General features: G+C 41.9%; 1 protein-coding gene across 2 annotated transcripts in view; it reads left to right on the top strand.

Moving 5' to 3' along the window:
- Window positions 1-14,587, top strand: part of LOC102458761 (solute carrier organic anion transporter family member 1A5-like) — a 56,381-nt gene that overhangs the window by 28,918 nt on the left and 12,876 nt on the right. For both annotated transcript variants that reach the window (XM_014572622.4, XM_006121283.5), the window contains exons 7-11: window positions 7,240-7,338; window positions 8,929-9,174; window positions 10,695-10,859; window positions 12,111-12,306; window positions 13,168-13,333. In XM_014572622.4, coding sequence (XP_014428108.3) covers window positions 7,240-7,338; window positions 8,929-9,174; window positions 10,695-10,859; window positions 12,111-12,306; window positions 13,168-13,333 — 872 coding nt within the window. The remainder of the gene's footprint in view (window positions 1-7,239; window positions 7,339-8,928; window positions 9,175-10,694; window positions 10,860-12,110; window positions 12,307-13,167; window positions 13,334-14,587) is intronic.

Raw genomic sequence — 14,587 nt, 5'->3', positions numbered from 1 at the left:
TCTACTCACATATTTGTTATTCCAAGGTTTAGTTCTTCCCTAGGCATGGATGTTGCTGAATCCTCCATGTCTGTTTTCCGGGCTCATTTCATCTCTCCTACCTCTGCTCTGGTAACACAAATACAAAGACTGGAACTGGAAGGTCACTACTTCTAATTAAAAAACCCCACACTCTTTTCATTGGCTCTCCTGGTTTCCTGCCAATATTTCCTGCTGCCCTAGCAGTTCTGGAAACTCTCTAGGACCCACTACCTATGGTTTTAATCCTTACAGGCAATTTAGTTAATTGAATGGCTGGATGTCCAGGAAAAGGTAGTTGTTGGGTGGTTACAGCAATCCAAATTATAAATACGTATAACATCTGAAATGTTATAGAACTCAATGGAAAATGAAAGCCTTTTTGTAGCTTTTTACCCATCCACTAGAATTAAATAGAAAATGATATCCCTGCCATAGAATTCTATGAGTTTTATTATTATTATTTATTTTATTTAAAGAAAATCTATAGAAAGGTGATCATTCACTAATAAATTCTGCCGAACCCTACTGGATTCATCCCATTCCATTCCATGGGACTTTGTCACAAGGGAGCCCAAGAGGACAGAGTTATTAGCATTTGAATCTTTATAGTGTATATGTAAAATAAATCAAAGCAGCCCAAATTTGACTGAAGAGCTGATTTTGCAAAAGCTTATTCATATTAGAGTTTTATTCATGTGATTTCAGCAGCACTACTCATGTGAGTACAGTTATTCACATGCCTCATATTTGCAGGATTCCTGAAACAGAAATCCAACATATTTGGATATATTAGATGGAACATGTTCCTTTCTGTTCATTCATTTAAAAAATCAGGAAAATTCTAATACATGAGGCACCATTGTGGAAAATGAACATTCGCTGCAATTTTTATAATTTCTGCATACTTTGAACAGGAGGTAGGCCAGTGACTTTAAGTAATATGGCTCCAATATTGCAGACACTGAAGCAGGTGCATAATTTTGCTGGTGTAAGCAGTCCCACTGATATCTATAGGACAGCTGGCATAAGCTGTCATTGCTTTGGGAGTAAATGTCCAGTTTTTAATGGCACCCACTATATGTAATAATTAACGACTCAATTGTAACATGTCTTAAAAATAGAAGGGTCAGGTTTATGCCATTTCCTTTACTCATATAAGTACAAAGTCTCCATTATTTATTTCTCTTTCTCTCTCTCTCTCTCTCTCTCTCTCTGTTTATTTATTTTTACATATTTTTTATCGTGGCAGCTCCACAGTCAAAGATTATAGCTCCATTGTGTTAAACAATGTAGCCAAGAATAATGAAAAGAGAAGAGATTTGTGTGTGAGGGGAGCTTTGTCCCAAACAAGCTAAGGGCCTGGTCCTGTACAGTTTTATACACATTGTAAACTTTATGCACTATGAATAGACCTATTGACCCCAATTAAACTTCTCATAATGCACAAAAGAAAGTTTTCATGGTTGCAGGATTGGGATTTAAGACCCTGATCCTGCAATTCACAGCACTCTATTGCACCTGTGCTGAGCCCCACAGAAGTCAGTAGGACTTCACACAGACTCGGGGATCTTCATGTGCAGGTTCATTTGCAGGCACTAGCTTTATATGATGAGAGACCACAGACGGTTTCAAGAAAGAGATAGAGGAGCACAGTAACAGTGAGAACAATCTGACGAAGTGGGTCTTTGCCTACAAAAGCTTATTCTCCTATAAATGTTAGCCTATAAGGTGCCACAGGACTTCTCGTTAGTGAGAGCAATATTACACTAGTAGTCACAGATGCTAAGTCACTGTCATGTATTTTGTGAGCATTACAGCATGGGTGAATTTTTTCCTGTTTTATTAATGTTCTGGTTTCATTACAGCCTTTAATCTATGTAATTTTAATAGTAAGTACCATAGGCCTGATGATGATTCATCCTTATTCTTACTGAGTAGAATCTGATTCCCCAAACAAACAGGCCCATTGACTTCAGTGGAAGCTTTGTGGAGTAAGGCATTATTCAATGTAATTCAGGGAATCTCATCTATTATTACGTAGCTATATGTAGATGTGTTTGGGAAGAGGAATCAGAATCTGAATGCCTGGCTTTGTTCTGTTTCCTTTGTCAGACTTCCTGTGTAATCCTTTCTAATATGATTGGTGGGCTGTTCTGGTTTACTGTTCACTTCATAGCTCTACTAATCACTAAGCCTTCTGTTATCCTCAGCAAACAACATGCCTTTGAACTGCTGAGTTTAATTGTAATTGGGTATTTGTACAATTAATTAGTTTAGCCATCCATTACTTTTAACATTCTGCAAGAGGAGCAATTTGCAGTTTATCAGGAGTATGGCCCTCTGTTTCTTCTGCAGAGCAGAGGCTGCTGAATGAAACATCTAGAGTGAGATTTAATAAGGCATTAGGGGTCTAATCCTGCTTGCATTGAAACCAATAGCCAAGATGTGTTCAGATGTTAAAACTGATTAAAAGTAATAATTATTAAACAATATACGGACCAGGTGATGTTACACTGATTTATAACAGTTGAAGAATTGATTCTCTACATCAGTGGTCCCCAACCATTTGGAGCTGCCGGGCGCCAGGGGGCAGGAACACTCACGTGCCCGGGGGCGGGGCGGCGCATATGCCACACCCCATGAGCCATGTGCTTGGGGCCAGCAACCCCACGCACCACGTGGTCACGGGCAGGGCCGCCCATTGGCCGCAATCCTGGGGCCGGCGCCCTCCATAGCCGCGCGCCCAGGGCCAGCACCCCCCATAGCCGTGCGCCCGGGGGTGGGGAGGCCAATTTGCTGCACACCCGGGGCCGGCGCTCCCCATGCGCCACGTACCCGGGGTGTGGGAATCCAATTCACTGCGTGCCTGGGGCCGGCGCTTCCCATGTGCCTGGGGCTGGCGCCGCGTACGCGCAGCATGCCCGGGGTGGGGCCAGCCCCGAGCACTTGGCGGGCGCACACAAATACCCCCACGAGCACCATGGCGCCCGTGGGCACCGTGTTGGGGACCACTGCTCTACATGCAAGCATGTAGCATTTATTGACTATCATTATAGCTGTTCAAAAATTAGAATTAATAGAGATACAAGATGTGTGAGGTGATAGAATTTGGTCCAATAAGAGGTGTTGGTGAGAGAGACAAACTTTTGAGGAACTGGACAGGAAAATGTCACAAATGAACTTATTTTCTTTCTTATACCTATTGCATACCTTAGTGTAACAATACTTACTTCAGTAGAGTGGCTCTCGATTTACAGGGGAGATCAAATTGGTGCTCAATATATCTTAAAAGATAAAAAACACAGGGAGATGTGAAACTTAGGTATACATTTCTCTACAGACATAGAAAAATGTTGCATCTGTTTCAAAATCTGGCTGATGGTTTGATGTATATTAAAGTTTTACTGTGTAATTCTTGAATGACAATTAATATACCGATAGGTGGGTTCACTTACTAGTGTATTTTTAGAAGATAGGCAGGAGTGCACAGAACTCTTGGTGGGTGCTTTCTTACTGCAGATGAGTAAAACTGACGTAAATAAATAGAAAGCATAAAATCTGGCTCCACTAAAAATCCACGAGTTTTGTTATTGTCTCAAGATTTCATTTTGATTCCCTAGGCAGTAACTTCAGGTTCTCCTGTGAAGTGAACTGAGCGGAAGTGAGGTAGAACTGTTGAAATGTGGAGAATGAAGTCCGCATAATGGGATTATAGTGTGAGGCTCCATTAGAAGAAACATTGTTTATTTGCTGAGTGATCATTGTCCAGGTTGGACCTGGGTGAGCAATAACGTTCACGGGGGGGGGGGGGGGGGGGGCACTTAATGAATATTGGTACATAGCAGGGGCCAAATTCACCCCTGGCAGGGGTTGGAACTGAGGCAGAAGGGGCTGGGCTGGGGACTAGCCTCCTTCCAGAGCTGTCTGGGGTTAGAGGTTTTGAATTAAAAACACAGCAAAGGGCTTGGGCTGCATTGTCGAGCAGCTGCCCAGGGTTGCTGTGTCTATTTAAAGGGCTCATGGCTCCATCCCCTGCCGCAACCGTAAGCCATGAGCCACTGAAATAGGAAATTTGGTGGCATGGGCCATAGGATATGAATAGAACACAACCAGTCCATGGGCTGGATCAAAGTGCTAGGTGGGCTGGATCTGGCCCCCGGCTGCATCTTGCCCAGCTTGTCCAGCGCACTTGGGATCTGACTGGTCCCAGATGAGGGATTTTGTCGGATCAAGGGAAGTCATTTCTGCCGCCCCCCCCCCCCCACGCCAGCTCTACCTGCTGCCCTGCTGCTCCATCGGGTTTGCCTGGCTGGATTGTGCACAGGGCTTCCTGCCTCCCGTTTCCCCCCACAGCCTGGCTACCCCTGCACAACTGGGCTGTGCACTGGCCTTCCCGACTTCCCCCTCAGCCTAAGTGAGCCACAGGCCGAGCTCCTACCTCCCTGCAATGCACCATGCTCCTACGCCCACTACCCCCCACAATGCACTGGGACTTGTTGATCCTGGAACATCCATGGTCCCGAGTGCAGGATGTTGCCAAACCAGAGTCCCCAGTTTATAGCGGTACAACCTGTAATGATATCTGTAAAACAAGGAGCCTCTCAAATTAGAAAATGATTAGAAAAATCTCCACGTGAGAGGGGAAAAAGTTATAATTGGATTGACCATCCTTGAAATCTATATTGACATGCCTAATATAACTTGTCTTCAACTGTTACCCACTAAAAGATTATTTCCTGCTATTGAAAAACAACACCAACAAAAACAAAAGAAAATCAAAGAAATCTGTTCCAAGATTAACATCTTCAAAATTCCTAAGTAATGTAGGCATCCAAGTCCTGCTGAAAATTATTGGAACTTAGGTCACTTGGATTCACCCAGGTGCTTAGGTGACTAACTGCCTCTTTATGGCCTAAGTTCAACCTTTAGGTGCCATCGATGTTCTCAGAAACACCATTCAGGTGCTACCTGACCCTGTAGGCTCCTAAGCTTCCACCAGTGGGCGTGCACAAAGCTGTCAAATCCGGATGCCACCTCTTAGCTAACAGGCTTTTCAAAGCTGTGGCACAAGCAAAAACACTGGCAGCCCCAAAGCATGATTCTCAAACCATCAGATGCATATGACGAAGTGGGTCTTTGCCCATGAAAGCTTATGCTCCAACACTTCAGTTAGTCTATAAGGTGCCACAGGACTCCTCGCTGCTTTTAATATCTTTGAGAATCTAGATCTAAATCCCGCACCTTTCCATTGCATTCACTCCTGGCTAATTTAGATTGCTTTCTACCCAATTTACTGGATTCTGAAAACCCCTTTTTTAGATGTCTTGCTCTCTCCTTACAATGGGGAGCTTGAGCACCTAACTCAGGGAACAGTATTCCACTGGGTAGCAGGGCCCCTAAGAGCTGGCATTGCAACATTAAGCATTACAATAGCTGTTTGAATCTAAGCACTTTTGACAATTTTACCCCCATTATGTTCCTTACAACTCAAAAATTCTACAGAGCAGCATAAGAGAAAGAGAAAGGGAAACGCTGCCATCCATGTAGAAATTAATTTTTTGGCGCTGCTGCTTCTTTGTTTAAAAAAATCTGTATAGCCATGACACCTAGTGATAAATAAAATCAAATTGTGCTGCATTCCACAAATTAGACTGTAAAACAGTGTAACAAAGTGAAGCATGGGCCTGACGAGTTTGTACTAAACTTTCCTGCTCATTCATTTGCTTCTTGTTGCAGCTCATCTCCGTCCTTGGTCTCTGATGTCTGGTTAGTTCGTAAGCAAAGACCTTGGGTGAAATGTTGGCCCCCCATGAATTCAACAGCAAAACTCCCACTGACTTCAGTAGAGCCAGGATTGTCTCCTTGTTTTTCTACTAGCCTATTTTTGGAGCTGTATAAATAATATTAACATAGCTTTTTGTTGGTTTGCACATTCTCACATTCATTTGCATTTCGTAAACATTCTTTTTACTGAACTAAGAGGCATATTAATTGTTGACTGACATATTCAAAGTATTTTATCTATACATTGATAAATCTATATTTCTACTTGTTTTCCTGTACTATAAATCACTGTATTTAGGCTCCACATGAAGTGTGTAAGTACATGTTTAACTTTAAGCAGCTGCTTTTGCGGAAAAACTCTAGACGCAGCCTATGTGTCTTAGTGATTTAAATCTATTTTTTTCTTTTCAGCTCTATGTGACTGTATCATTCAGTTAATGAACATCACCGAGATATATTTTTTTCTATATTGTATCTTGCCACTGATCCTGCCAGATACAGTACAGGCCGTCCTTGCTATAAGTCTGAAATATGTTCCAAAAAACTTGGACTTATAGCGAAACAACTTAAAGTGGCTGATTTCCATTTAAGCAAATTCGGGGTAGTGTTTTGCACGACTTATAGCAGAGAATGGGAGGACTTATAATGCATCAGTTCCTACCAGGCCTGGCCTGAGCCCTTTTGGCACCCTGGGCCCGGGAGCGTGGCGCCACCCCCGGGCGCACGGTGCATGCGCAGACCCACCCAGGGGCATGGGCCCACCCCTGGGGCGTACGGCGCATGCGCGGGTTCACCCATGGGGTATGGGCCCGCCCCCCCAGGGTGCGCGGGTCCCTGGGGGGGGGGCGCACAGTGCATGCGCGCACCAGCCACAGCCGCTGGCGCGCAGTCCGGGGCCCGCCCCCAGGGTGCTCGGCGCATGCGCTGCCCAGCCCAGGCCGTGCAGGGCCCCGCGGCCGTAGGGGGGAAGGGTGCTGCTGGCAGGCGCCACGGGGCGCTGCGGAAGCCAGGCGTGCGGCATCTGATGGTAGCTGTAAGGGACGCCGCGCGCCCCTTACAGATGCCATCAGGCACCCCTCATCGGTTGGTGCCCCGGGCAGCTGCCTGGCTCGCCCATGGCTCCGTCTAACCCTGGTTCCTACAAACATCAACAACTTTAGTGTGGAACGGATGTATATCGGGGCAACTTATAGTGGTGATGCCCTGTATATATGGTAGCCCATACAAAGCTACTTTGATTTCTGTTGGGCTCCATGTGAGTGAAAGAATCTCCCTGAGTATTGTAACAGGCAGGAGAGGGACCTGAAAATGTATGGCAACATTTCTAAAACATATAATTAGAAATTCTCATGAGCTGTGTGTATTTTTTCAGACTAATATTTTTTTTCTGCATGAGGTATATTACGTTATCATGAAATCTTCCTTCTCTTACAGGTGCCATAAGATCATCTGGAATGGTTGGCCCAACACTTGGCTTTTTGCTTGGTTCTTTCTGTGCTAATCTGTGGGTAGACATTGGAGTGGTGGATCTTGGTAAGACACAGAGTTGATTCACTGAATGATAATCCTGAAATATCAGTGACTCAGACGTTCTGTCAGTGTTCAGAAATTGTTTTTGAGTCAGTTGCTGCAGAAAAAGGGCTCTCCAATGGGTGTTACTAGTTTGGTAGCTAATGTTATTGTTTGGTTTACATGTTAGATAGGGGACTGGAAATGCAGTGATCTGCACAGATGAAAAGAACAATAGGGAGACTATGTTAAATGGAGATGTAGGACTTCCGAAGAGCTGGTTCTGCTCCAGGTGAGGGAATGGGCAAAGCTTCATATGGAGGCCACTTCCATCATTTAAATCAGGTTGCCCATTTCTAATCCAGAGTAGAGTTTTGGGTCCTATAAAGGGAGAATTGTTGCATTCATATGGGTTTCCTGGAAAAAAAACATTGCAATGACAGACTGCAGCAAGAAAGGGACATCAAGGAATGGTAAGGGACATGGTGGCCCCTAAATAAGTGGCTTGTATTTCCTATTCTTGGACAGTGGAGAACAAAATAATTATTAAGTCTCTTATCAAATAATGTTTAAATATTTAATACAAATATTCGTCTATACATTTAAATTGCTTTGTGTACTAAAATATATTATATTAGAAGATTTACCTGGCATTGCTCAGGTCCTTAACTCAATTACTTTTTGTTTATCTTCATTTAAATAATTCCTTTGGGGTAGTTCTGAGGATGAGGGGTTCAGTATGCAGGCCCTCTCTCACCACCAGGTGAGACGTGCCTCTCCATAGCCACTGGAACTCTAGCAGGCACAGCCAGGGGGAACGGTACAGATTCCCTAGCTGGGAGACAGACAGGCACATAAACAGACAAACTCTCTGAAGTATATAGCAGATAGCCGTCCCTTTCTCTGCCCCTTCCCCATGCTGTTCCAATGGGATTATAGCTGACCTGGTTTCTATCTCTGGCCCCATGCTGTCCCCTGCCTCTACCAATGGCCATTATATAGTACATCCCTCCCTTTCCATTTTAAGAGAAGCATTCCAGGTACAGGCAGTCCCCGGGTTACATGGATCCGACTTGCATCGGATCCCTACTTACAAACGGGGTGAGGCAACCCCGCACTAGCTGCTTCCCCACAGCAGACCAGGGAGACGCGAAGCTAGCGCCCCCCCCAGCAGACCAGGGAGATGCGGAGCAGCTTTTCTCAACAGACACCTCAGCTTGAGAATAAAGGACTGAGGGAAGTGAGGTGTGGGAGAATAAAACTGAGCTCTGGAGCAATGTTTGGCTAGAGTTTCCCCAACAATATGTACCAGTTCTGACTTACATACAAATTCAGCTTAAGAACAAACCTACAGTCCCTATCTTGTACGTAACCCGGGGACTGCCTGTACATTCCATTTTCCTGGCACAACCAAACCCTGACCTTGCTTTAAGTTATGATAAGAGGAAGCTGCATTCCAAATTTGGTGGTCCTAGCTCTTACCATTTTGAATAAACAGAAATAGACACACAGACAAACTCACAGACAGACTCTCTCAAATATATAAAAGATTTCACTTAATCAAGAAACAAAAACCTGGTGCTTAATTTGTAATCTCTCTTTCTTTATTTAAAGAGAGTTTAACCATAAATCCCAAAGATATTCGTTGGGTTGGAGCCTGGTGGCTTGGACTGGTGATATGTGCAGCAGTCAATTTTCTGGCTTCATTGCCTTTCTGGTTCCTTCCTTATTCCTTACCAAAAGAAGGAGAAGAAAGAAATTTCAAGAAGCTGAGTGAATCATCTATAACTATCCAAGAAGATCACTGTAACATAGAACCCACAAATCAACCACAGCTGAAGTTTTCAGAAGCAGTAAAAGGTAACAGCACATTGGACGATCTATTTCACATTGCTATACAAACACGTAAGCAGCCCTACATTAAAAACTGAATGACAACAAACAGGCTGTATCCCTGGATATTACTGTAGTGCAAATAGTAAATCATCATCATCAGTCATCCTATGTAGTGCTGGTACACTCTCCCTGGTGAGAATGTGATACAGATTCCCCACTCACCAATGCTACCCCACAAAGAATATGAGGTAGTAGAACCTACCTCCATCAATTGAACTTTAGCTAAAGCTGTAACAACTGGTGTTTTTAGGTGTGGAGGTCCCTGATTTAATGTTTCGGTGTGTTAGCCATCACACTGGCACGGCATGGTACATCCATAAACATAAGGTAAGTGGCATTGAGTAGGGAAGTCAGTGCAGGAAAACCTGACAATGTGTCCTTCATTCCTCTGAAGTTATTCCCCTCTATTAACAAGATCAATGTAAAAGAGGGAAATAACAAGTACCATATTGCTACCGCCTACACTTTTACTGCAAATCTCATGATATGCAGTGTTTATGCTAAAAACTCAGCTCCTGGAATCGCATGACTATAGGAGACTTATCAATCTTTTCTTTTTTGAAGTAAGGTTCTAGCTCTCATGATTGAAGAGGAAAACGTTCAGATGCAAACCCTACACGCTCATGTGAACAAGCCTTCTGTGTAGCTTGATAGCTTCTCATTCACGAACAGAGATTGAGCCAATAAAAATATTAGCTCACCCACCTTGTCTCACTTAAGAAAGAAAAAAGACAAATAAAATAAGCCCTAAAGTTATTTAAAATATTATGATTTTTGGGACCCAGCACATGAGGTTTGAATACCTATGGTTGGCAGTACTTCAGATAACTTGCAACCATTGACATTATTGTTAGTAGTAGCAGTAGTCTAGTGGTAATTAGAGGTCCCACTCATGATTTGGATTAAACATTGTACATGCATATAAGTACTAGTCCTCGCTCCAAAAATTATACAATCCAAGAAGCTTTTAACAGATTCAGGGATACAAACCAGGTCTCTTGATTCCCAGTTGAGTACATTATCCATTATATTGTACCACCTGTTTATGTACTAGTATCTCTAAGGCTATGTCTTCACTAAATGGAAGATCAATGCTGCTGCAGACTCAGAAAGCACCCCCAACAGTGGCAGGTACTCTTGCTTCTGCAAGGAATAAGGGAAGCTGATGGGAGGGTTTGCTCCTGTTGACCTCCCATTGTGCGGAACGGCGGGGAAACTGAAAACAAGGTACATTGATTCCAACTGAGTAATTAATGTAGCTAGAGTTGCGTATCTTGATTTGACCTTCCCTTTTAGTGTAGACCTGGCCCCCGCCAAGTATGGAAGAAGAGGAAAGTTCTCACTGTTGTAAGGATGCCCTTAGAAAGATTAATTTCCTCCCCCTCAGATTAACACAGCCAGTAGCTAAAACTGTGTCTGATTCATCAGCTGAATAATGACAAAGCTTTCCATATGAGCAGATGACACTCATCTTTCTTTTATAGATTTCCTACCAACTTTGAAGAAACTTCTTGGGAACCCAGTCTTTCTGGTTTACTTGCTTCTCACTGTTCTGCAGTATAATTCTATGGTTGGGTTGATAACTTTTGAGACAAAGTTTATGGAACAGCAATTTAATATATCAGTGTCAAGAGCCATCTTTCTAATCGGTACGTGTCCTTCTTTTTAACCTAAAATGAAAAAATATCATTTTGTTACTTCTCCTTCTATCTTAAGACCAAATCCTGATCCCACTCATTTCCAAGAGAGCTTTTACACTCACTTCAGTGGAGTTGCATTGGGTCCTTAGGTATAACATGGAGTATAAAGGATTCCTTTGTGAGTGGTGGATTAATGCTTAAATTGAAGATTATTATTTACCTACAGTATTTTTGAAATATATAGATCTAATGATTGTTTTCATGTACTTCTTCATATAGTAAACTGGCTGATAATACATCTCAAACTATGCCATCTGAACCCTTTGGGATTTTAAGGATAGCAAGGCACTAGGAATCAGATTCCTGAATCTGAACCAGTCCCTACTGCTCTCAATTATTGATTGGATCCAAACTGAAAGGGACTTATTTATGGCCCTGGTTGGATGATTCCAAAGTCTCACAAGAGCAGATGACTAAAATCTCAGAACAACAGTGTTTGGGGTCAAAATCTCAGGAGGAGAGTCTGTGAGGTTTTGACTTCATTGACTATGAGCCCAAACCTTAGCCAGGATCAGCCTCCAACCTACAAGTGTAATCTTAACTCAAGCTCAGATCAAATCCAAACATTGCCCTCTTTCACCAGCTTTGTTAACTACCTATGGCCAGATCCCAAAAGATATAGAGGCTCATGTCAGCTGTGTCAGAGCATGTCTACATTAGGAAACTATTTCGAAATAATGAAAATTGATTTAATAACTCCAGAAATAACAAAACTGAAATAGTGTTTCCACACCATGGGGAAGTCTTGAAATTAGTCTGAGGCAGGACTCTGTTATTGTGGACACACTAACTCAACCTAGAACCCCAGGAAGCACTGGGGAGTAATTACTGCAAAAATAACTCCCTAGTGTAAACCAGGGCTAACTGTCCAAAAGGTGGTGATTTTTATCTGAATTGTTCAAACGTCTAGCACCTGCAAACCTGTGCTGGCAATGACATGCCAAAAAGGCAAGGAATATAATGAAAATAGTCTTTTTCTAAGGGAATTACAGGTATAAGGAGAAAATGGAGCAGGAAGCAAAAATGAAACAACTTTGTTGAGCTTCAAACACTCAGTCTGAAGAATAGGGCAAGATTTGGATTAGGGTCTATTTCAGCTAAGCTAAATTTTACATATTCATAGTTAAGAAACTAAATGACACAAAAACACAAACTACAAACAGACATTTCTAACATCCTTCTGTTCCCTTTTGTTTCCAGGTGTGATACTTTTGCCAATTACAATTCTGGGCATGTTTCTGGGAGGCTTTATCATTAAAAAGTTCAAGTTACACATAACTGGAATGGCAAAATTTGCAAGTGCCACCTTTATAACTGCATATCTGTTAAGCTTCCTGTACTTCGCATGCGATTGTGAGGTGCTCCAGGTGGCTGGTTTAACAGTTTCCTACTCTGGGTTTGTATTCTCTCTGGGTTTGTATTCTTGACTTCATCGTCCAAAAACGCACTTTGTGTATTCCTGAGTTCTTCTCATGATGGTTCCATTTCAAGTTAGGCCTTAAGTAGGACATTAGGGAACAATCCATATTTGACTTTAGATCTAAACTAGGGAGTAGTTCAGATCTGAATTTAGATTTATGCTCTGTGACTCAGGCCATTATTTCTATGCTGTAATTTGCTGGTATATAACTTTACACACAAATACACTAGGACTATTTGGTTGTCTTAACATGTAAAGTTTCTAGTGTTTAGATAAAGAGAAAAGTACCCTGGTATCACATCCTCGGCTAATGTAAATCAGTTCAGTTCTACCGAGGTCAATGAAAACACACAGATTTGTGCCAGCTTTGTTTCTATGGCTATATTGACAGTGCATACTAAAGTGTTAAGAGTTATAGAAAATGCTTCAGGATGTAGACCAAGCCTCACACACATGTATCCTCCAAACCAATGAGTAGCACTGCTACTCTGCCCAAACACCTGGAGTTATCATCATGTAGATGTAGGGATTTATGCCACCACCTCACAGTCACAGAAGTAGTAGGAAAATGTGGAGGTAGAAAGGATATAGCTAGACTGATGCTGTTGCGATTTCACGCATGATTTTTTTTTTCTCCTGGGCTGTCCACTAAATCTATTAGCAATCCCATTTTGTGTCTATTCATGTCATCCTTCACTGGATACAGGTTGCCCATGGAGACAGTTTTACTCCACCTCATTGCTCTGTGCTTAGTTATTCATGAGTTGTCTATGCTTGTTTTTCTAATAAGGAATTGTTTTATTTGATCAATTAAAATGCTACTTGTAATCTCTCCAGAGTAAAACAATCTTCCATCCTAAAAAACAACCTAATTGCCAGCTGCAATTCTAACTGCAGCTGTGTATTGAATCAATGGGATCCTGTATGTGGGGACAATGGAATCACTTATATGACCGCATGTTTTGCTGGTTGTAAATCCTCAATTGGGACTGGAAAGAACATGGTAAGTAGATATAGATTAAGAGAATGCAAATAATAATTTATATGGATGGATTTCTGTTCCTTATTTGTAATTCTTTTTATTATATGGCTAAGTAACCATATAGAGATAGCTACTCATTCTCTAGCAACTTACCTCTGAACTAGTGAATAGGCAAATCACAAAAACGTCCAGCTGGGAATTTTAAGGGAGCCAAAGGGAGCTAAATGCTCAGCTCCATTTTCAGAGAAAAGAATCTAAGGGTGTTAGGCACTCAACTCTTATTGGAGTTCAATAACCTAAACTCACTCAATAGCTTTACTTGTCTTTAAAGTTTTAAAAACAACTTAAAATGTGGTGTTTTCAATAATGTTTCACTACTCAGTTACTTTAGATATATATTTATCAGAAGTTCTGTTACTTAGATGTAAGCAGATAGAAGGCTGAATATGTCAGTGATAAAAATAATTTGTCACTACCTTTGTTTCTGTTAGATCGCAGGAGCAACACCAAATAAGACGATTCTATAGCCTTTTGTGTATTATGAGCAGAGTTGTTAGCTATATGCTAAGTCATACCTATGCAAATACATAAAAGACAACAGATTTGTTCAAATGTCCATGATGGTTTATTACTGAGAATCTTTATTACTGAGAACAATATGTGAAATGGAAAGCTCTTAATTTAGGGTCTGATACTCATTTGCATTGAGGGACTGTCTACATGAGGAGGTTAACATGTGGCTCCAAAGCTGTTCAGTTAAATTGGTACAAAAAGATAGGCACCTTCTCTTTTAATTCAGTTTAGAATCAGCTTAAGCTAAACCAAACTAAGTTATTCGCAAACAGAAATAAGAGCATCTACAGTAACGTTTGCATCAGTTTAAGAGCAATTTCAAAGAAACCTCTGCAACTTTAAACTTCTTGATTCACCCAGGGCAATATATGTCGCCTGTACCAGCGTGATGAAAAAGTTGAAACATCTTGGAACAAATGTTTGCTTGTTCCAAGCATTTACAAAGGCGTTTGCTAGTTAAACCAAAGTTATCTATCAGTTAATTCGAATTACAACAAAGCTACAAACTTGAGTCCTACTCATAGTGAATCTTGTCAACGTAGCTGTGATATAAGCAATGTAAGACTAGGTGCTTAAAATAACATGCAAGGCTAGGATTTTCAAAGCAATGCAGGCAATTTAGCACATCATTGCTTTTCTATCCCTCTGTTGCTCTGAAAATCTCAACTGGTAAATTGTTCTAGGAAGTGGTGAGAAAGTAGA

Source organism: Pelodiscus sinensis, chromosome 1, assembly GCF_052426305.1.
Source record: "Pelodiscus sinensis isolate ZL-2025 chromosome 1, ASM5242630v1, whole genome shotgun sequence".
Lineage (NCBI taxonomy): Eukaryota > Metazoa > Chordata > Testudines > Trionychidae > Pelodiscus > Pelodiscus sinensis.
Note: the sequence above shows the minus strand (reverse complement) of the source record. Positions and strands in the feature narration are given on the sequence as shown.